The sequence below is a fragment of the Solanum lycopersicum genome, chromosome 11, assembly GCF_036512215.1.
Source record: "Solanum lycopersicum chromosome 11, SLM_r2.1".
NCBI lineage: Eukaryota > Viridiplantae > Streptophyta > Magnoliopsida > Solanales > Solanaceae > Solanum > Solanum lycopersicum.
This window is the reverse complement of record NC_090810.1, coordinates 43,523,797-43,548,368: the sequence shown is the minus strand read 5'-3', so window position 1 is coordinate 43,548,368 and position 24,572 is coordinate 43,523,797. Positions and strand designations below refer to the sequence as shown.

The 24,572-nt window shown below is 37.2% G+C and overlaps 1 protein-coding gene across 1 annotated transcript; it reads right to left on the bottom strand.

Annotated features, from left to right (window-relative positions):
- Positions 1–1,284: 1,284 nt before the first annotated feature.
- LOC101264587 (bifunctional aspartokinase/homoserine dehydrogenase, chloroplastic-like) lies at positions 1,285–22,934 on the bottom strand. Its single transcript, XM_004250661.4, has 18 exons — positions 22,691–22,934; positions 20,029–20,102; positions 19,567–19,941; positions 19,128–19,216; positions 18,714–19,017; positions 18,536–18,588; positions 18,232–18,446; positions 18,068–18,155; positions 17,877–17,990; positions 16,516–16,614; positions 16,118–16,312; positions 14,171–14,253; positions 13,204–13,429; positions 12,830–12,975; positions 12,540–12,675; positions 11,949–12,032; positions 11,775–11,867; positions 1,285–1,857 (listed from the first exon to the last, which is right to left on the bottom strand). The coding sequence occupies exons 1-18, from the start codon at positions 22,825–22,827 to the stop codon at positions 1,612–1,614; spliced, it is 2,757 nt and encodes a 918-aa protein (XP_004250709.1). The 5' UTR covers positions 22,828–22,934; the 3' UTR covers positions 1,285–1,611.
- Positions 22,935–24,572: the final 1,638 nt, after the last annotated feature.

Here is a 24,572-nt window from a genome sequence, read left to right as displayed (position 1 = left end):
TTATCTTTGATGAGGTCCTATTACCCCCTCCAACTTTTTTTTTAAGTAATATATTACCCCTTGCGTGCCTACGTGGCAAAAATCGTGATTTCACCCATCTAGGGCGCGTGAGTGCAGAGTGAGTGCAGCTTTTGGCTAACAATGGCCAATAAAAATGAGCCACGTGTCAAAGCAATTTGAAAAAAAATCAAAAATAAATTTTATTGTTTCTCTCAAAGCATCTTCTTCCTCTTTTCAAAAAATAACCCCATGTTTATGGTTCTTCATTTTTGAAGAAGCTCCATCCATTATCATTCAAGCTCCTTGATTTGAAAAGGTAAAGTAAAATTTAAGTATTCTTTACATCTTTTTATGTCGATTATTAATTCTTATTTTATGTCGATTATTCATTCTGAACTTGATAATTATATTAAACCAAATGATAAAATAATAAAAGATCAATATTAACAATTTGAAACAAAACTCATTATCTTTATTCATATAGATTTATTAATTATGGGGCATAGGGAGTGGGGTGGGACGTGAGAGAGGAGTATATTTCATTAAAGTTACTTTATCGAAAACTGAAAAAGTGGGTCCCGGCGCGTGTTCAACAAACAAATCGATCTTGCAGATTATTTTTGCCACGTAGGCACGCAAGTGGTAATATATTACTTAAAAAAAAAGTTGGAGGGGGTAATAGGACCTCATCAAAGATAAGGTGTGTCGTAGGGATTTTGGGTATAGGTTAGGAGGGTAATTGGGTATTATCCCAATAAAAAACAAAAAGAAGAAGAAGAGGAAGAAGAGTTAGTGATGAAGATTAGAAGAAGAAAAAAAAACGTGAAAAGAGCGGGTGTTGGAAGAGAACAAAAAAAATTGATTTGAGGATCATCCCACTTAAAAATTTAGGATTTTAATTAAATTGGGTGAAAGTGTGAAAATAAAAACTTAAGGGTCGATTTAACCACTTTTAAAAATTAATTAAAAATCTGTCACCTACACTATAATTAAAACTAGTATGACTCTTTAAATTTTAAAACTTCTTATCACCTAGGATTCATCCCCTGGTTGTTCAATGTTATGTCCGTTTGCGTTTGAACAGTGATCACTAATATACCTTGTTGTCTGGTCCTAATGACATGTCTTCCATTATACTCTCTAAAACTTCTACAATCTATTACATTCAAACGTGAATAACGACTGGAACATAGAAAAACTGGGTGTCTGGTGTATGCAAGTTGGGACGGGGTAGCCAATACACCACTCTTCATTGAATTTGGAACGCCATATGGGAGATGATAATTAAAGAAAATGAAATCATCTTCTACTGAAAATAACATTTATTGCCTCGAAATACATAGCCAATCCACTTCATTAACAAGGAAGTGCCCCTAACAAGATATGTGCATCTGGGTCAATTCATAAATGAGCAAGTTACAATTACTTCTATAGAAGAAGAGAAGAGCCTAGTCAACATAGTCACAGAGTGAGCCACGCTTTAGCTGAAACTGCAACACCATTCATGTGAAACATTACAGAGGCAGAAGAATAAATGATGGTTACTCAGAAATGCAGAAGAAAAATTGATGGTACTCGGAAAGGCAAAATGAGTGGATCGCAGTAAATGACTTATGATGGAGCGCCAAGATATGATGCAAGCCGTAAAATGTCAGAGAATACTCCACCAGCTGTCACTTCAGCACCAGCACCAGGACCACGCACTATTAGAGGTTGCTTCGCATATCTTTCAGTTGTGAATGCAATTATGTTATCTGATCCAGAGAGTTGTGCAAATGGATGCTCTTTGCTGTATTTTTGCAGCTCAACAGTTCCTTTTCCACTGACAACATCTACGACTCCAACATATCTCAAAACCTACATAACACATCATTTTTTCATATAAAAATAGCACATATACAAAAAAGCAGATCATATAACACATGCAAAGTGACCCTCCAACAAATGGCAACAATATCGAGACGGAAAATATTTTGTCATGCTTGTGCAGATGTGCTGCTTCTAAAATAGATTGAACCGCACAAAGATGATGCTTGTGACCTAAACAACCATTACATTAGAGAGAAACAATTTCTAAGATCACGAGGCATCTTCCAGCAAAACTTCTCACTCAGTTTTTGCCTCAAAAGATGGAATAAAATCAGTAGTCAATTGATGAAGAACAGCTCTACATTCTATGAATAATCTGGTAATTCTTTGATTAGAATGCAAAATGAATTCCTACTGTTTTCCATCTTATTAAATGTTTGTTTTACTCCCTCTATCCTAAATTTAACTTCCACGCTCAACATAGTACAGGTATTAAAATGGCATGGGAAAAGGTGTATTTTCCAAAGTCAGAAAATCATCGTCAGAATTTTCAAGAGCATAGATAAAAAGTTTGAATGTGAAGTGTCAAATGAGTCCCATGTAAAGTTTCTATATGCTAAGCAGCTGAGGTGGATCCTCCTTTTATTGAGAAGGAATCAGCTGCAATGTTTTCTTTCCCTTTTTTTATAAGCAATGGCATAGTCATAGCCAAGCAATTTCAGTTTTTACCAACCATTTCTGTTGGGTAGGTGTTATTATCCTCTAATACGATAGGAATTTAAGGTTGTAATGGTCTGTTTTGATAATAAAGCGCCTCCCCAACAAATAAGGTTCCGCTTCTGTACTGCAGTAACTAATGCCAACAACTCCCTTTCATAGATTGACAGGATAGGATCTGACCACAATCCAATCATGCTATCTTGTGGAGAGTTGAACTTCAAGAAATAATATCAAATTTGAAAGTTGGAGGCCGAGGGTACAAGGGTTCAAAGAAAAGGTAAGCCAGTGGTGGAGAGCTTTTGTTGTTAAGGGGAGGCCCTGACTATATTTTAGCTGAGAAACTGAAGATGCTAAAAGAAAAGTTAAAAGAGTAGAATGGAAATAACAGGGGCAATTGGAAACAAAGAAAGGTTGACATTTCAAACCAGCTGGAAGCCTTGACAACAATCTAAGAACAAAGAGCTCTCACTGCTGATGAGGCATTGCAAGAAACAAACTTGGTTATAGTGTTTCAAGAAGTTGCAAGAAATGAGGAGATAGATTGGAGACAAAATCAAGAATACAATGGTTGAAACAGGGAGATAAAAGTACAAATACTTACATAGGATAGCTACAGCTCACAAAAGGGTAAACTCCATAGATAAGTTGAAGGTGGATGGTATGGAGGTGACAGAACCAGAAGAGATCAAAGAAGCTATTCAAAATTACTACAAGAACCTGTATAAGGGACAGGGACAGGGACAGATAAGTGGAGGTCAGAATTATGTTGCATGAAGCTACAACGATATCTGGAGAAGAACAGGAGGAGCTAAAAGAACAATTTGAAGAGATGAAATCTTAGAAAGCATTAAATTGTGTGCTATGGAGAAGGCACCAGGGGTGGATGGACTCCCTATGTCCTTTTTTCTGGATTTTTTGGGAACTTACGAAATGAGAACATCCTGAAGACACTCCAATACTTTTATGAATATCATAAGTTCGAGAAAAGCTTCAATGCGACATTCAAAGCCTTGATACCAAAGAAGGTTGGAGCTTCAAAGTTGAAAGATTTTAGACCTATAAGTTTCATAGGTGGAAATGTATAAAATAGTGCTATGCTTCACAAAGAATTCGAGGACCAAGAGATATGGGAGAGCGCAAAGCTTTGTGCCGGAGACAAGGCACCTGAGCCTGATGGTTACACCATGGCTTTCTTTACTCACTGTTGGGAAGTCATAGGAGGAGAGGTAATTAATGAACTTCCATGAGAGATGTGTTTTTGAGAAAAGCTTCAACTCAACTTATGTTGCCTTGATCCCCAAAAAGATAGGTGCAAAGGAACTTACTGAATTTAGACCAATCAGCCTAATTGGTAGTGTTTACAAGATTATTTCTAAGCTTCTTACTGAGAGACTCAAAAATGTGATGCATAAACTAGTGGACACTCAACAACTGGCCTTCATTAAAGGTAGGCAAATAATGGATGCCATCCTCATGGCAAACGAGTGTGTCGATTCTAGAACCAGAAGCAATGCTCCAGAGATTCTCTGCAAGCTGGATATGCAGAAGGCGTATGATCACCTTAAGTGGCAGTATTTGTGGGAAACTCTTGATAGAAGAGGTTTTGGTGGTAGATGGCTAAGATGGATGAAATTCTGCATTCAAACTGTCAAATACTCAATTCTTATCAATGGCTCCCCTACAAGCTTCTTCTCTGCTCAAAGAGGCCTAAGGCAAGGTGACCCTCTATTACCTTTTCTATTCATCATTGCAATGGAAGGGCTAAGTGATATGCTGAAAACTACTCGAGAGAAGCTTTGGTTAAAGGGATTCAAAATATCAAAGAGTGGGATGTGAACTGGAGATCACCCATTTACAATAAGCAGATGATACTCTCATATTTTGTGATGCCAATAAAGAACAACTCAGGATACTGAGGGTGACTTTTACTCTCTTTGAAGCTATATCAGGACTTCATATAAATTGGAACAAGAGCTTCTTATATCCAGTTAATGTAGTTCCTGATTTATCCTCTCTGGCTAGGACCCTTGGTGGAAGAAATGGTGACCTCCCTACTACTTATCTGGGGATGCCTCTTGGAGCAAACAGCATGTCTTTAGGTATTTGGAATGGGGTTATCGAAACATGTGAAAGAAGATTAGTGAATTGGAAGAGCCAATACCTTTCCCTAGGGGGAAGACTAACACTTATTAATAGTGTCTGCCTAGTTATATGATGTCCTTTTTTTCCTATCCCTGATGGAATAATTGATAGATTGAATGCTCTAAGAAGGACTTTCTATGGGAAGGCAACAACGAGAAAAAAAAATTCACCTGGTTAAATGGGCAGCCTTGATTGGGAATAAACAAGTTAGAGGTCTAGGGCTGAGAAAATTGAAGACTCAGAACCAATGTCTACTAATGAAATGGCTCTGGAGACTAGCCTCCAATGAACAAGCTTTGTGGAAGGAGGTGATTCAGGCAAAATATGAAATGTAAGAGCATTGGTCAACTAGCATGGTGACCAACACATATGGAACTAGCCTTTGGAGAACCATAAGGAACCTATCGCCAAAACTTAGAGGGAATTGCAAAATCAAAATTGGAAATGGTGTGAATGCCTCATTTTGGGAAGATAACTGGCTGGAACTAGGTTCCTTAAAAACACTTTTCCCTGATGTGTTCATCCTCAACCAACAACAGAGGGCTACTATGGCAGAGGTTTGGTCAAACCAAGGACGGTATCTGAGCTTTAGAAGACCTTTCAATGATTGGGAGATCCAGAGAGTAGTAGAATTCTACAGAACTCTAGAACAATTCAGAGAAGGAAACAACGTCCAAGACTGCCTGGAATGGAAGGATCACAAGTAAGGAAGATTCAGTGTCAAGGGGGCTTACAAAAAGTTCAACCCTTTCAATAACCAAATTAATAGGTGGCCCTGGAAAATGATTTGGAAAGCCAAAATTCCCTATAAAGTGTCTTGTTTTACTTGGCTACTAGCTAAACAGGCTGTTTTGACTCAGGAAAATCTCATGAAGAGGGGTATCCAATTGAACCCTAGATGCTTCCTATGTGGGGAAAAGGCTGAGACTGTGACTCACCTGTTTCTTCACTGTAGGATAACCAACCAACTGTGGGACCTTTTCATCAATAAAAAGGGATTGAATTGGGTGATGCCAAGGAGAGTAACTCAAACCCTGAAGATATGGAGTAGCTATTCCAACATCTCTGGTCACAGGAAGAGATGGAAAATCATCCCAGCTTGTATTTGGTGGTCAACATGGAAAGAAAGGAACCTTAGATGTCATCAGAACAAGAGCAACACTATACAGAAGATGAAAATGAATTGTCTTGTGTTGTTTCATTTTTGGTGTAAACAGGAGTATATGGAAAATCTAGAATCAGTTATGAATATCTTAGGATCCCTGTAATTTTTGTCACAAGATTGAAGATCTTCTGTTATACTCTCTTTAATCTGTAATTAGGAATCTGTAACATGTCATGGCAGGTTTTGATTTTTTGGAAATAGAAATACAAACTGTTACCTTCTCACAAAAAAATATATTGGTGAGAGTCAAGGAGCTGGTTAACGATTTAGTTTACAAGCATCAGATGGAATTTATAAAAGGAAGACAAATCACGAATGCAGCCCTAATTGCTAGTGAGTGTGTGGACTCAAGACTTAAAAGGGGCAGAAGCAGGTGTCATGTGTAAGCTAGCAATAGAAAAAGCTTATGATCATGTCAACGATAGATTCTTGTTGAATACTCTCAAACAAATGGGATTTGGTGAGAAATGGATTGATTTTTGCATTTAAACTGTCAAGTTCTCTGTTTTGGTGAATGGTGAACCTGTAGGTTTTTTTTGTTCTGAAAGTGGTCTTAGACAAGGTGACTCTGTCTCCTATCCTGTTTATACTTTATAGTAGCAATGGAGGGATTTGATTGCCTGATTAGGATAGCATTATATAATAGATGGATTAACAGGTTTGAGATAGGAGATAGCATAGGGGAAATAATGGAGATATATTTAATTTTCAAAAATATAAAATAATGGAGGTATGTCGCCTACATTATACAGATGACACAGTGCTCTTTTGTGAGCCAAAGTTGAGCAAATAGGTTACATCACAATGATTTTTAACTATTTTTTAAGCTTTTTCTGGCTTGAAAGTTAACCGGGGAAAACCAGTTTGTTTCCTATAAAGGAGGTGCTAAACATCCAAAATCTTGCAATCATTTTAGGGTGCATAGTTGAAAATATACCTACTACATACCTTGGTATGCCTCAGGGCAGTGAACACAAAGCAGGGGAAATTTGGGATGGAATAATAGAGTAAATTGAAAAAAGATTGGCTATGTGAAAGGCACAGTACACATCACTAGGAGGGAGGCTCGTCCTTATAAACTTTGTACTTGATACACTTTCTACGCATGTAATGTCAACATTTCCCACACCTCCCAAAGTTATGAAAAAGATGGACAGACTTGGGAGGGATTTTTTGTGGCATGGATGTAAAGAGGGCAAATGATACAAACTAGTCAATTGGCAGACAACAATGCACAGTAGAGAGCAAGGTGGTTTGGGCATCAAAATCTGAAAGCACGGAACAATAGTCTATTGATGAAATGGCTCTGGAGATACAATAAGGAGGATCATGCATTATGGAGGGAGGTGATTAGACACAACTTTGGTGAACTCAACCCATAGTGTACCAATGTGAGCACTGATACTTATGGGGTTGGAGTCTGGAAGACCATTAGAGCCCTATGGCCCAAATTGGAAAGGAACTTGCAGAAGATAGTTGGACATGGGAAAAGAATAAAATTCTGGAAGGATGCTTGGAAGGAGCAAAGTCCATATTAATGGAGATCTTCCGAACCTGTTTATTCTAAGCAACAACCCAGATGGCACCATTTATGATACATGGAGTGCACAGCAGTGTTGTGAATGGCAAGCGCCTCATCGCCTTTGGCGAGAGGCGAGGTCTCCTCGCCATTCCCCACTGAGGCGAGGCGGTATGCAAAAGGCGGCCCACGGCGACCCATGGCGACCTAATGGCGCCAGAAAAGGCGGCGCCTTTTTTATTTTTATTTTTTTTAAATATTTGACTTAACAATATTAGTCAAAATTAGGGCTTTATTAATTATTTTCAAAATCTGCTGCTGTGAACTCTTCTCCCCGACTCTCTTCCCCTCGCGATCTCTTCTCCTGGTCTCCATCATCTTCGAGTTGCTGCTGCTGAAGACTTGAGGTATACCTCTTTTTTTCTGTTCTTCGTCTTCAATTTTCGTTTCAGACTTTCAGTTCTGTTTCTTCATGTTTTCTTCACTACTCTTTTTTTCCTCTATTTTCTTCACTCTCTATTTTGTCCCAGATTATTGTAAAATGTCTTCTGTTTTCACTGTGCTGTGAGTCTGTGACTGCTGTCCATTATTTTTTTGAAAAAAAAATTAATTCTTTCTATAGTAATTATTATAATATTTGTAATATATGTAATTGCTATTGAAATTTTGAATATTATATGTGCAATTAAATATTTTTAGTTTTTGGAGAGGCAGGCCCTTGTCGCCTCTCCCCGTCCAAAACACTGGTGCACAGGGATGTCACTTTTTCTTTAGGAGATCGCTAAATGACTGGGAGATTGATAGAGTTCCGGATCTGCGAAGAAGGATTGATGATTTCAATGGCACTACTGTTGAACCAGATACATTAAGATGGAAACACATATAGATTGGCAATTCTCTGTTAAAAGGGTTTATATAATGGAGGAAAGGGTACAGAATATAAGACAACCAAAAATATGGAGAAACTTATGGAAGAGTCCATCCCAAACAAGGTAAAATGCTTTACTTGGTGGTTAAAAAAGCATGCCTGACACAAGAAGTTATGAAGAAAAAAGGGAACATCATAGTTTGCAGGTGCTTCTTAGGCAATGAAACAAAGAGTCATCTATTTTTACACTGCACTTTTACAACACAACTTTGGTCTCTATTTCTCAATATAACAAAGACAAGTTGGACTATGCCGGAGCATACTGCAGATTTCTTAGCAGTTGGATGAAAAGAGGAGGCAGCAAAAGTCAAAAGAAGTGGTGGAGGATCATCCCACAATGCATGAGAATGGGAGGTCTTATGAAGTTAGATCCAATTTCATCCAGAAAGTTAAATGGAATTGTATAATATCTTTCTACTTTTGGAGTAAAAAAGTAGGTTTAAAGGATATAGATCAATCTGTAGATTTATTAAGATCTCTGCAAGTATCTTCTTTTCTATTTTTTAAAATCTCACACTTTCGGATGGTGTCCAGCATGTCCTTAATGCTGAGGAATTCACATTTACCAGTTTCAAAAAAGAAAACAATAGGTTTGCCCTCTAACACTGCTCCAATGTCATCTCCTAAGGCATCAGTCTCTACCACAAACTCTTTAGTGAAATCAGGAAGAACAACGATGAGGGCTGATGTAGTGGCCAATTGCAGTTTGTCAAAAGCATGAGTGGCAGATTCAGACAAAGTGAAACTTCAATTCTTTAGTAAGTCAGTAAGGGGTCTAGCAATGCTCCCATGGCCCTGGACAAACCTTCTACTACCCAGTGAGGCCAAGGAACCCCCTTAAAGCTCTAATTGTTGTTGGTTGTGGCTGACTAAGAACAGCCTAACCTTCCGGCCATCCATAGCAACACCATGCACTGAAGTTATGTGTCCCAATTAATAAACTTAAGTTAACCCAAAAGCGCACTTGCTTTTTTTGACGAACAGTTTATTGGCTCTCAGTGTCCTGAAAAGCTCTTCCAAGTGCAACAAATGATCCCTCCAGCTAGAACAGTATATCAACATGTCATCAAAAAAATACCCGCATGAATTTCCTGAGATAAGGAGAGAAAACCTGGTTCATGAAGCTACAATAAGTAGAAAGAGCATTGGTTAAGCCAACTGGCCTGACCAAAAACTCATAATGTCCATGGTGTGTCGTAAATGCATTCTTGAGAATATCTTCCTCAATCATCTAAATCTTGATGGTAGCCAGACTCAAGTCCAGCTTTGAAAAGTTTTTAACACCATGCAGCTCATCCAGTAGCTCCTCTATCACAGGTATTGGGAATTTATCCTTCACTGTGCGTTTGTTTAACTCCTTGTTGTATAAGCACATCCTCCGTGGACCATTCTTCTTTTTTTCCATCACAATTGGAGAGAAATAGGGGCTTATACTATTCCTCGTAACTCTGATTCAAGCAGTTCATCCACCATCTTTTCAATCTCATCCTTCTGAATCACAGGATGCATATATGCCTAATATTGATTGGTGAAATACCCTCCTTCGTGTAATCTTGTGGTCATGGTGGTAGTTCAGTAGGCCCTTTGAAAAGGTCCTCATACTTATCTTACACCATGTGTAAGACTTCAAGGTTTGCAGGGTCTTCTACCTTCCCTTCCATAAATCATAATCAAGAGGCTAGCATTTATCTATGGGACTATCTCTTTCAATACTCCCACAGAGATCATGCATAATGCATCAGGCTTGGCCAACAACTTGTCCATTTGACCTTGCTGGATTGGTCTAGCAGTAGGAGGTCGGAAACCTCTGAGACACCTTCTGTCCCATGAGAGTAAACTCCATGTTTAGTTACCTAAAATTCCATACAATGTCCCCAGTGTAATCAAACATTGTATGCCCAGCACCATTTTACAACCTCCAATAGGTAAAACCAGCATATCAGACTCAAACACCACATCTTGCAATTTCCAAGTTAGCCTTTTCCACGCATTGTTGTTGTTGACTTTGTTCCCATATGCTACAGACAGTAAAAGGGTTAATGGTTGTCAAGCAACACCCAACCTGTGACCAACAGTGAATTTTTTTATCACAATTGAAACACAATCCCTTTGCTCTCTTTTCCTCCATTTCAGTATGACTCAAAAATTTTGGTACGGAAGGATTCCTTTGGTGAGTAACTTGGGCTTGGGGAGGGATGGTATTGGACTATAGGTTGTGAGATGGCTGGTGGTAGCTTAGGAAAATGATGGATTTCAGTAATTTGACCTCGGTAGGGAGGGGTTGAAAGGGTAACTATTTTGTTTGTAGGTGGTGGGGTGGTTGTTGCAAGGCTAGGGTTTGTTCTTGGATTCTGGTAAAAGCTAATATCCCTCTGTAGGGACCTAGGAGCAAACATCTCCACAACAAACCAATTTCAATCTTCAATTCCCTAATGAAACAGCTCACAACACACTCATCTGTCAATTCTACTCTAGTTAACAGTTCATTAAATGTATCAACATAATCTTGTACAGATGATACCTGTCGAAGGTCTTTGAAATCCCCCAAAGGGTCAACAAACAGCTCTGTCCCAAACCTAGAGTGTACAAGCATTTCATATATTCTCCCCCAACTTGGCCATTCCCTAGTAAGTCGATTCTTCATCTAGGTTTGATGCCACAACAATGCATTCCCCTCGAATCTACAAGAAGCCAATTTGACTCGAGAAGTTGTTGGTGTCTCATCCACTTCAAAGAACTGGTTACATTTGTATAGCCAGTCTCGCAACCCACAACCATCAAATTTGGGAAATTCTACTTGATAATTCTGTGTGGGTACCTGATATCCTCCCCTCTCATTACTTCAGTCCTTCTGACTCCATTTCCCTCACATGAGGCAATTCTCCATTTTCCCCCTCCTTAATTTCTGGTACAGCAGGTCAACCTGTTGACATAGAAGCGATCATTTTCTTTATCTCATCCATGGCCTGCGTGACCTTGAAATCCACTATTCTGACCAATTCTGTCACAGATCCCACCACTACATCCATAGTCCTTCTCATCTCTTCTATTCTAGTACTGTGATCACCCATTCCACCAATCCAAGGTGATGGCTCCGACACCAATGATACTATCTCATAGAAAAAAGAAGAAATTGTGATATTCTTAAGAACAACTTCACAATTCCTAAACAAATACCCAAATAGAAGAAGAAACAACTCACTGATTGCTGATTAATTCTCCAAAAGATGATTACAAAAGGCAAATGACCTTATATCCAGTTGAAATAGCAAGGAATGAAAATTGGCAGGACAAGTAGTTATAACTAACTAATTGAATCCAGCACGTGCCTCTCACATGCGTTATAGCAGAATTCTGAGCTAACTTCTCCTAATTACAATCTAATTGGAAAATCAGATAGAAAAGGTAAATAACACAAGATGACCATCACGGAACAAAGTATATGTAATATTCAAGCTCGTTTCTGTAAAATTTAAGTCCAGAGTACTCACTTCCCCAGTGTTTTCAGCCTCTTGCCTCTGCGCAGCCAACTGTTGATCAAATTGTGGCAACTGCTGCATAAATTCCTCCGGAGATGCACTAGACTGGAAAAACAGCCAAAAATTACTTCATGGAAAAAAACAGCTATCTAACTAACGCTGCACATGATTAAACGAAGAACTCACCCTTAATGGCTCAGGCACAAGGCTCTGAACGGGGATATCTGAAAGCTCTAGCTCTAACCCACTTTCCCTAGCAAGAATTATCACCTGGAACAGGGAAGCCATTGTATAAGAAAAATAGAAGTAGTCGATGTGGAATCAGGACTTATTTTAATTTCTTATGTTTTGGATGACAAGGAAAATCTGCACAAGTAACAACATCCGCCGGAATGGTATATGGACAGTAACTCGATCAGCATGGTATTTGCAACACAAAGTCATGACTTAGAATTTCATCATACAGTGACCATCTTTAAGGATAAAATCAGAGTATTATACCCTGGGCATGTAGTGATCCCAAGATGTCATTTTCTGCAGAATGCTAATCACGGACTTAGTGGGAAAATGGAAATCGAGGAATCAGTTTATTGTAGGTTACCAAGGGCATATCGGAAACAGACTCTCTACCCCACAAAGGTATGGGTAAGAATCTGAGTACATCCAACCCTCCCCAGACCTCAGTTGTGGTATTACACTGGGTATATTGTTGTTGTTGTAGTTTATTTTAGGCTATAAATGAAATGAAATAAAATACTTGAAACCATCACCAAATACCTTTCTGGCAACATCTGTTCCAGACAGGTCATCCCTTGGATCTGGTTCAGTATAACCTGCCTCTTTCGCCTCCTTCACAACTTGGCTGAACGCCCTTGAGCCCGTAAAGTTATTGAATATGTAACTCAAAGTTCCACTGCAAAAACAAGAGAAATGAACTGAACACGAGGAAACCAAACTAACAAATTTTATTTTCCATAGTGCATGAGGTAGTGAAGCATGAGTCACCTTATCAGTAGCACTTCAATATTTAGAATTTTGCAACAAGTCCAAATCACAATGATACAAACCTAAAAATGCCCTCAATCCGCAAGATCTTGTCCCCAGTTTCAAGAAGTCCACGTAAGGTGCTAATGATTGGTAGACCAGCTCCAACAGTAGCTTCATAGAAGTAATGAGTGTATGATTGCCGCTGTAGAGCTCTCAGCTTCAAGTACTGGAAGCAATTTATGGAAAGAAAAATGCAATAACAGGGATGAGAAGATCCATTCTCAACTATTTCATAATTTTTAGCAAAAGATAGAAATACAACACTATCAAAAATCGTCATCTCTTCCCCTCTATGATTGAGTGCATAGAAGGGGAAAGCAAAAATATTACCAGAAAATGGTGAAAAGATGAGGTTCTATTTCCAGAAAGTGGCAATACAAAAGTACTTAGTTACCTGGTCTAGTGGTCCTGAATTAGCCTTTTTATTCGGGGTGACAACATGTATTCCTCTATGCAACCAGCCAAAGTAGTGGCTTGCGACATCAGAGTCGGCAGTGCAATCCACCATTACAGTGTTTGGGATAAAATGATTGCCACGTACATGGTGAACAAACTTATTCATGTCGGCCATTTCTCCTTTTACACTTAGCAGCTGTCTCCATCTTGACAAGTCAATACCCCTGTCAACATTGACAAGAATGCCTTAGCATCGTACTCCTAAAGAGCATTTAATATTATCATAGACTATATGTCAGCAGTTACAATAAGCCAGCCAAGCATTTGAAGTTACAATAAGCCAGCCAAGCATTTGAAGTGCCATCAGAAACTAAGTTTGTATTTTCTTTGTTGATAATTCTTCAATAAACTCCCTTGTATTTGACATCAACTCAATTATCTTAAAAGTATTTCTAACCAAATTAACATTCAAACCTTTTTTCTTGTTCTTTTTAATAAGTCATTCAAACTTTTTTCCTTATTCCCTTTTCCTAGTGAAGGATAAGATGGAAGGAGATTTACAATACTATACTTATCCCCTTTGATTGAGTATAAATCACATTATTATTTTACTGAAACAATACAAATTTCCAAATTTGACTTCCGTTATTCAGCAAGCAAGACTTACAAACTGTCATGCAAAACCAAATCATAATAAAACTTCTCTTGGAGGATTCACTGCAGATAAGTAGATGTACATATTTTTAATTAACCATTACATCATCAAATTCAATCGTCAAAACGACTTAGTTCTATGTAGTTCATCAATCAGCTTGCTATTTGCAGCATGCTTAAATGTGCTGCTCTTTCATCTTTAAATCATTTTAAGTGTTATTTTCCAACGTCGAAGCTGGGCCTAAGGCCATATTAGAAGCATGACATACATCAGTGAGCATGTAAAAGAACATATGACTTTCAAGACTTACGACTCGCTCAGTAGCATTGTCCTCGTTCCAGTTATACCCATCACACGTAAGTCAATGTTAAATTTCTCCTTTAAGACGGCTGTCTGCCAAAGAAAGAAAATTGTGAAGCGCTTTTAACCAAATATTCCTGGAAAACTTACCACAAATTACAGAAGAAATTAACCGGTTAATTAGTACTCTAGTTTTGTATTCCTCAAGAACCTGAGTGGTGCATTCACAGCACTGATGCACAGAAAAGCACAATCAATTTAACCCAATATAATTCTAAGCTACTGGGAGAAAGACCAGGTGTTAGAAATTGAACAGATATGCAGGCTTGCAGATATATCCTCAGTATTCAACTAGTCGGAGGATAATGAAAGGTGTTCATGCCATATTGTCTTCCACAAAAGTTCTAACCTTTGAAGCAAGTCATATAAAATATTCTGATGTGTCCTCAATAAATGTCAAACAACATTCCCAACGGAAAAAAAATACTATGATGGCTCCATTGCTTTATATGTTTATTTGTTCTTTTTTTTTTAACTGCAATTCAGCAATCCTGCCGAAAAACTAAGCTTTGGAAAAAAAAGGTGCAAGTGACATCAAACACAAAATATACACTGGTTCAGGTCCACTTCCAGACATACTAACAACCACAGCAAGTGGACCAGATCACTAGAATATCCTTACTGGAACTGTAGCATTGCAGAGAGAGACCATTCAGAAAAAGAAGAAAATAATAAGCAATAAGCAGGAAAACATGTATAATAGGTATGCATAATTGGCCTTCATATCCTGATACGTGTTTCTTTTTACATATGCTAGTTCATATGTGTTTTACTCGCTTCTCTTGTATCCTACTTATTTCTTTTTCAGGAGTAAACAAGGGGGAAAAGATAAAACAAACAATAACAATTTGTTGGCCACGGCTTAAGTCTAGCAGGAAGGTTTATGAAAAGATATTATTAATTTAAAAATGGGGGCTGACATGCGCATAACCTGTTTAAAATATTTTTCCTCAAACAGAAGAACAGCATTTGAAACAACCTTACAAGCAAACAAACTTATCAGACAGAAGCTTACATAGACAAAGTTTAGAATAAAGTCTTGACTCTCTTCAAGTCTGACTTGTTAGTTGATGTTGTGTAGTGTTTAAAAATTGAAACAGTTAATCACATCTTCCAGCACATGTAGAAATGAGAAGAAGTAAATTACTCCAACAAGAAAGTTTTTAAGAAGCAAAATGACCTGCAGCTTGGAAATGCTGAAAGTCTCAACTAGATTAGATCTTTAGAAATTTAATGGATAGGGAAAAGGGAACAACTTTATATATACAGAAAGTTAATAAAGCAATGAATATAGCAAACATCACTCAAGTCACTAAAATTATGAATAAAAATCAGCATAAAAAATGTTTGTAAACCACTAGCAACAAAAGGAAATTCCATGGCCAAAAAGGGAGAGGAAAAGAGTGATCAAAGAACAAGGAGACTCTAAACGAGACATGATCAGAAATTAACAGCCAACATCAATCAAAGGAAATCATGTCAAAATTGAAATTTAAAAACAAAGTTGCAAAAGGAATGTAAAATTTCAGTTGCAGTAGGTTAGAAATCATTCTATTGTATTGTTTTAATTGCTAATCAAATCTGAAAGAAACATCTCTTGTTCAGAGCTTTTTACAAGTGAAACGAATAGATAGAAATGTGAAATTGGACTTGGCCTTCCACTGATGATGATTATGGGCTATGTTCCTACAATCAGCCTTCAAAATTCTGAAGAGACTCAAAATATTACTGAGGGGGCATGGAGGGATAATCAAACTATATTCTAGAAATAGTCATGGATATTGATATTTTATACAAGAAACGATAATCACAGATTAAAAAATAACTACTTAATTTCAATTGGAGAAGTCGGAGCAAAATAGGAAAGATCAAATTAACAAAAGGTTGAATTGACAACCTGATCCTTTAATTGGTCAAGCAATGTGCCTCCAATCAATCCAGGTCCAACAATGCCCACAGCAATTATTGTTCTTGACAAATAAAATTTTGAGTGCACAGCACGTAAGGCTCTTACACAATCTTCTCGCTTAACAACTACTGTAATGTTGTACTCTGTGCAACCTTGAGCTATAGCACGGATGTTGATATTAGCCTGCACTAAAATGCTACTTTTGAAGACTGACATTCAGAAAAATTACCAGGATCAAATATGATTACATTATTCATATTGTAGTGTTTGCATTGTATGAATTCCCTTGACATTATGTTTGTGCTACTGTTGTTTTCACAAGATATAGCCACATACAGTCACATACCGAAAAAAAATTTATATACAAGGGTAGAAAATTGTCAAACCTTTGCAAGTGCAGTGAAAAGTGTAGCACTAACTCCAGGAGTGCTAGCCATTCTCTGACCAACAGCTGCCAAAATGCTACAGTTCGGAATTACTGCAATCTGAGAAGAATTTAAAGTATATCAGGTTGTTTTAAAAGTACCCTTAATCAGGTAGCTATAGTATTATAATATTGCAACTTGTGAAGCGACTAAAAGAAGTAGATATGATAAGTTGATAGAATCTAAAGACAGAAGAAAAATCCCAAAAAAACACCAACACACTTCGCTAATCACACTGTTTATCGAAGCTGAATCCAAAGGTCAAAGAAACCCTACATATTGAAACCATAAATTGCAAAATCTGGTTCAAGTCCTTTTTGATCTATAATCATTGCTTTGAATAGTGGGAATTTGTTTAGCAGCAGCATTATAGGTAAAATTAGTTTCTATAATGTCTGGTTTGTAAAATATTTATAAGTCAGAGTAGCTCTGCAGTGTGACTATACTTGTGAACTGGGATGCCCGTAATTAAATCAGAGTAGTTCTGCAGTGTGACTATACTTGTGAATTGGGATGCCCGTAATCAGTTTAATCAGCCCAGACAAAATATAGATGTTTCAGGCTTATCCTACTCTCCTCTCATTTATGCAGTGTTAAGCCTCCATATCCATAATTTCTTAGCTTGTTTCCAATTGGTTGGCCAGCTTTATTATCCTCCCTAGAGAAGAAACACGCCTCAAGTAAGACCGAGTCAGTGCTTATGTCACTGTTGATCAGGGGCATCTAAAAGCTGTTGTTTCAGGTTTTCCTCTTTTCTGTTAGCATCTACTAGACCTAGATTTTGATAGCCTTAACAATTTTTAGGCTATCTTGAGCTGATCTTTAAATTATTCAAGTTAGTGAAACCTAGAACCCAATGCCACAAATATCCAATCTGTCTATCATTCATCATAACTTGTCCAATATGGTGTACCCTGCTCAATCCAATTATGACAATACTCTTTCTCTTTCTGATCAAATCAAGGCTCTCCGTGCTGCACAATGCATATCTAGCAACCACATGAGAACAGGATTATATTCTTCAAGAGAAGACCTATTGAAGCTCTGTCACACATCATCTTTACTGTGAATTCTCTTTTTTCAGCAAACTTGTCTTGTACAAACATCTAAATGAACAAGTTAAAAGATAAAAAGAGAAGGGGTCATTTATCACGTAACAGGGCTCAAATTAAAACCTTAACCAGGATATGGAAGGTGCAGTTGATGCAAAATGCATTAACTAAAGATGGTCCCAAGAACTGAACGCCCCGTTTTTCCCTTTCTATTACAATTGGATTGACAACACTGTTAACTTCTCAAACGCAATCAGGAAAGCATAATACCTGAGAAAGCCGTCCGGCACTCAAAGCCTGACCAAACCTAGACTCCAAAACATCCGCAACGGCTTTCACCTCTTTCTCAGGCACAGCAAAGCACACTGAATGCTCACTGCTAGCCTGCAATATAGCTGCCAATTAAAGTACTTGTAATCATAATAGTAATAACTAAAACAGGAATCAGTGGATTAATGTACCTGGGATATCATGATTACATTAGCACCAACGTCTTTTACTGCACTAAAAATGGCGCTAGCAGTACCAGGAACACCAGCCATTCCGGTTCTGAAAAAGGGTAATAAGCATCATGTAAAATAAGGAAATCGTACATTGACTACTCCTGAAACAAGCGCAGCCTTACCCCTCAACATTCACAAGGGCTACATTGTCAATTGTTGCAAATCCTTTGACAAGGGATTCCAATTTTTGTCCATCTTCGTATTCATTTCCAGAAGATCGGCAGATCATTGTTCCAGGTGCAGAAAGGTTGAAAATATTTTTTATAACTATTGGAATGTCGTATTGCATCACTGGAACAATTGTTCGAGGATGTAAGACATTGGCACCGAAATACGACTGCAGAAAAAATAAGAAATTTTGCTGTTACAAAGGGGCATAAGAGGCCATACTAAATTCAGAAACTGCAGAGAATGTCATGACTTCACCATTTCCCACGCCTCTTGATACGACAATGTCTTCAGAATAACGGCCTCACTAACTGCAAATGAGGCATCATTTAGTTGGAAAACATCCACATCAATGATAAATACATGATGAAATTTGGCTCATGAAAGTCCAGAAAGGCATCAAGTTGGAAAAGGCATTGAATGAGCATAGACGAACCTTTTCTTGGATCTGCACTATATACTCCATCAACATCTGTCCAGATTGTAACTTGATGTGCTTTTAAAAGAGCCCCCATTATAGCAGCGGAGAAATCACTACCATCTCTCTTCAAAGTAGTGGGAATATTCTGTGGCGTGGTAGCTATAAAGCCCGTTGCAATGATTGTTTTAGATGGATTTTTGGAGTACCATTTCTCAAGTCTCTCCTCTGACATCAAATAATCTGGATCAACTTGGTTAGAACTTGTCGGGTTCACAACAAGCACTTCCCTTGTGTCCATCCACTTACAGTCTACACCATTCTGCAAGTATAAATTTAAAAGGTAGAGCCAAGATGGGGGGTGATTTTAATTTCATAACTAGAAGAACTAATTAGCTATGTAAGATTGAACAAAATCTAAAAGAAACCCACCTTTCTGACAGCAGATGATAGCAAATGTGCAGACCACAACTCACCATGCCCTACTACAAAATCGGAAAAAGACTCTGTTGCATGACCAGCTGCAAAACAAGTAAGCTGTAAAGTTAAAAGGGGGGGCAGGTCAATCAAAGGAACTCCAATTAGGAACCAATTCAGTTCTAGCAAAAACAAAAGACTAAAGCAACAAACCAGTATGATAACAAGAGACTGAAGTAAAACCATAATTATTGCACAGCAATATGCTTCCAATTAAGGGAATGGGGATTAGAGTACTCTAGATTATTTTTCTTTTACATCATCCTTTGTAGAACTACAAATTTGCAATGGTGTTTACTCGATTTGAGCAAAGAAGCGTCAAGAAGCTCCCCCACCCCACCCCCACAACCCCCCCCCTAGACATCAGGCGAACAAACGGGAAAAAGAGGCATACCAATATATATTGCACGGAGCATGGATTTAAGGTTGTTCACGTCATCTTGCAGTTTAGATAAGAAACTAGCTAGGTCGTCTCCATCAAGTAGATCAACAGCTGCTAATTTATGTTTCTCTCTAACAGCATCAAGTGCTGTTATATACGAGTCATCTCGGGACTGTGCCTTGTAAATCAGATCATACATCATGTCAGTTACTTTTGACATTGCAGATACCACTACCAACTTTCTCTCTGATTGATCAGCAGTTATTATCTCAGCTACATTCCCAATTCTTTCAGGTGTTCCCACACAGGTACCACCAAATTTATGAACAGACCAGCAATCACCCTTCGGGAGCTGAGTATTTTCTAGCGCTCCATCCAACGAGTATTCTGACACAATATAGGATAAAGGAAGAGGAAATTAGCAACCACAGAAAATCACACATGGATGACAAGAGCTTTAAGTGTAAAATAAACCTTTGCTCGTCACAGCAGCATTTATGCTGAACTTTGATGATTTCCCTCTTTCCCATTGTGAACTAAAATCCACTCTGAAATGAAATTATAAAACAAAGCAAGGGAAGACTTCACCAAAACAGAAATAATAAGATGAAAAGAAGATTCTCAAAGGAAAGGGACAAATCATAGTAGTAAGTGTCCAGGATGCTCATTAGAAGTTTCTCGCAAAATAACAAAAATAAAAGGACCTTTTAGCTTAAAGTAGATGTCACAGATGGGCGACAAAATATTCTTTTTGGTTTTTTAATGCTTTTCTTATTTTGGTTGGTGAGCAGTTGCATATTGAAACCCCCATGTCTCCAAACCCCCTACCCATGAACCCAGAAGTGGCATTGCCAATTTTGTTCCTTTAATGACTTGAAACCACATTACCAATTTCGCTCCTTTAATGACTTGAAACCACAATGTTATGCTTTGAGGTGGAGGGCACTTACCACTATGGTCATACTTCTTTTTTCTTGAGAATGGTAAGTATACAGCTATGGTCCTTATATTCCTTTTGCTCTTTTCTTCTTTAGGGAAGGTACACATTAAAGTTGAACTGAAAGTTTAGACATGACAAAAACTACTCCATTATTCTTATGCCTATACAGTCGTTAGCCCAAAGTTTATTTATATATGAGGATCTCTTCAATGTTATGACATGCATTAGCAAGACAAACTAAATTTTGAAGAGTCTTACAACAGTCGACGGAAGGGAAGAAGTAGAATGATGTAATTTCAATTCTAATGGATCAGAAATCTCTTCTAAATTAGCAAGGGGAAGATAAAAGGAATTGGACTGCCTCAACCACCCACAGATCGCTGCTTACTGTTTTTTCTGTAATCTTTGGATATCAAACATCAGGCATATTTAACAAGTTCCCATCTCTTACAATATCAAACATGGCTTACATTGCTAGCACACACTCCTTGAATGGATTTTAACTATTATCTTGACCATCGCAGAAAATCCTCACTTCTTTGCTAATCAAAACCGTAGGGACATCAGTTAGCTTCTTTCAATTTATGTTATTTCTTTCAGGTGATGACACTGTCCCAACAAAACCGCAAGTGTGGCAAATTTTCTACCACCCAACAACTGTATCTGAATGGATGAAAAAAAATAGGAAGGTAACATTCTACATATCATCAGCACAATAGGTTGTGCTGGCAGTCTTATTTACAGATTCAAATGGCCAAAATAACCGTTGTAGTTCTTCTTACAAGAAGAATGGATAAAAACTTTAATGGACATAACGTTGAAAGTATACCAGTAGATGTCACTGCTCAGTTATGGAGTTCAATTCTGACTCTCAGACACAAAATGGACCATGCTTAAGCACACTGCATATCTTCTGAGCTGCTAGATTAGAAGAGGTGGAAGCAAGTGCCAGAAGAGATGATGGAAAATCATACCACATTGCATCTGGTGGACTGTGTCGAAAGAGAGAAATAGTATATGTTTTGAAGATAACTCCATTTCCAATCATAAAGTAAAATGGAATTGTATTGTGTCTTTCTTTTTTTGGTGTAAAGAAACAGATATAGAGGAATTATAGCTTGTAGATCTGTTAGGCTCTCTGTAAGTAGTTTCTCCCTTATTCTCTTCTTCAGTTCCTCTTTTGAAGGTAGAGGAATACAACATTACCAGTTTCAAAAAATAAAAAATAAAAATCGGAAGTATGTCTGATCTGCTTCCTGAAAGATCCTGAATCCTTGAACTATACATCCTCAAAGTCCTCCACGCCATACCAATAAACTACCCATCAAATCCTCTCATTTTTCTCCATGTTTCAACGCACATTCTGTGATCATAAGCATCTATATTAAGGCTAAACTTCCCTATCTTCTGCAACCCTCTATTGTCCACATCAATTATAATGCCAAACCAAAGAAACAGGTATTACCTGACACAGTGAAATCGACAAAAGTTTTCCCTTAATTAAAACATCAAACTAGAATTGCTTGTATCTGTGAAATATATTTTCACCAAGAAATACTTGCTTTCTTTCTTTTTTTCATGTTTGCCGATATGTGCCAATACAAACACACTATTAACAAGAATTTTTCTCTTTAAATTGATCACATGACTCAACATAAATATTCATCTAGGATATGGACCAACAACGGGAAATGTGAAATTTCAGTGATTTCATAAACCCTTTCCCAAGCCTCCCCCACCCCCCACCCCCCGCCCGCCCCTTCCTCTCAAATATTCTAGCAAGTAACTATCTCTGAAAATTTTGCAAAAGGACATCCATTCCACATTCAGGTTTCATTGCTACGGAACAGCAGTTCAAAGCTTAAATGGAGTAGAATACAACTGTGGACCCACAAAAACAAAGCACAGTAAAACTATGTCAAAGAAAGTTCCCAATCCACCTCTCACTACTGAATAGAAGACCATAAACCAAAAAAGATAGCAGAATGATGAGATAATTACAATAGTTTAAAGCATATGTTTATCCAATAGCATTTTCAGTTTGCTTTTACTAAAGTTGAACACAATTACCCAATACCATCCCAAAAATTCAAACTTTACGACCCAAAATTAAAAAATTGAAAATCACAGATTGTTAACATCTGAACTAGCATAAGGGAAACATGCAGAAAATGAAAAGAGTGAAAGTTTAGTTACTTGAGAAAAGGAGAGCGTTGAATGAGAGGAAATGAATTGATCTTGTTAATGGTGGAAAACTTCGTCTTGTTAGCCTTGACATGTTTTGAGGAGAGATGAGATGAATAAGATGGAGAAATAGGAGATGAGAATGCCATTGTTGATTCAAAGTAGGAGAAGAGAAGAGAACAGAAGACAGACAAGGGAAGGGAGGCTTAAGGTGGGGGAAAGTAGGTTTAATCACTGATTTTCATTACTATATTGTATTAAATAAAATGTTACGTATCATATATGCTTCTTTTTGCTTAGCTTATCAATTGGTGGGGCCTATAAAAATATGGATAGTTTGATTGTGTGTATACAAATAATATTAAATAGAGAAAAGAATCATCGAATTTGTCTCATATTTGCATAAAGATACCTAAACTTTTGAAGTGTCCCATCACCCCACTAAACAACTATATATCGTTGTAAATTAGCCATTTTTACCCATTAACTCATCAGGGTTGTTTACACGCACGTTAGGCGCGTCATGGGCCATTTTTCCTTTTTATTTACCAGTGTAAAACAGCCACATGTCATTTTCTTTCTTTAATATTAATTGTTTAATCAATTTTTGTATCTTCCCCAATTTAAACTCAAAAATAGCCTTTGGTAGCCCTAAAATTTTGATTTCCATGGCAAGAACAATATTGATTCTCTCTTTTTGACGACTTCATCATCTTCCTCAAGAAAATAAGGTAGGAATTCGTCTTTTCTCTTTTAATTTCCAGTATAAACGTTAATTTGAAGTTTTTTATGGTTGAATTTCTTCTCAATTTTGTGGTTAGTTTTTGATTGAAAATGTCAAATGCAATGTTGAATCGTATTTGTAACAATGGCAACTGTAGGAGGTCGATTCTAACACTTCTACACTATAATAATCCATAAAATCAGAATAATCGAAAAAAGTGAAGATTTTAGAACCCTAACATGTTAGACCTTCAATCTCCAAGAATCTTCACAAATACACATCAACAACGATCAACAATGAGATTGTCAACAACAACACTGTGTATTTCGTTTGATTTTTTAGGGAAAAGTTGAGAAATGAAATGAAAAGCAGTTCACGAATTTTCTTCAAAAAAAAAAGGTCGGGTCGGGTTACCTAGAGAGTGAGCAACACGCGCATTACATAGATGACGGAATGAGTAAAAATGGTCAAATTACAACGATATATAGTTGTTTAGTGGTGTTATAGGAGACTTTAAAAGTTTAGGTGTCTTTATGCAAATATGGGATAGCTTCGATGGTGTCTTTATGTCTTTTCTCTATTAAATATAATGTTATGACCCAATGTCTTTTCTAGGCGTGATATGACGTACGGGATTTCCAGAAATCTAATAGAAGTCACTTAAAGAGATATTGATTAAAATAGTTTATAGATTAAAATTTAATTCAATAAAATTATTGTTTAGTTACTTTATTTAACTTAATTCATGAATGAGTTATATTTCATACAAGGTCTGATTTTATTCCTAGAAAAGAAAGGAATAACTAATTTAAGATTTAACAATCCTTGGATAAGACGCATAAATGACTAAACTATCCTCAAATCTTTTCTCTTAATTTTTTTTGTAATTTATGTTGTTTTTTATTTATATGAGAATATTTATAAATATTCTTTTTAATACTCCAAATTTGTTTCATATAATTTAATGATTTCACAAACTAATTTTTTTCTCCATGTTTGATATGTTATATAGGGTCTTTTTTTTAAAATATAGTTCGTCAATTGACCACTTGAACTAGTTATAAAAAAATAAATTTTATGTATTTAAACAATTTGAGTAGCTTTGAATCTCTATTAAGTTTGAGGTATACTTGACAAATAAAAAATTAGAAATATATTTTGTTATCAAGG

Bases quoted from the DNA above. Each gene is read 5' to 3' on its own strand.
- LOC101264587 (XM_004250661.4), bottom strand. From the start codon at position 22,827: ATGGCATTCTCATCTCCTATTTCTCCATCTTATTCATCTCATCTCTCC. The intron at 19,942-20,028 runs GTTTATTTTACA...ATATTGTGTCAG, and splicing joins TGCTGCTGTGACGAGCAAAG to AATACTCGTTGGATGGAGCG. The intron at 12,976-13,203 runs GTAACTAAGTAC...AATTGCTTCCAG, and splicing joins ATTCAGGACCACTAGACCAG to TACTTGAAGCTGAGAGCTCT.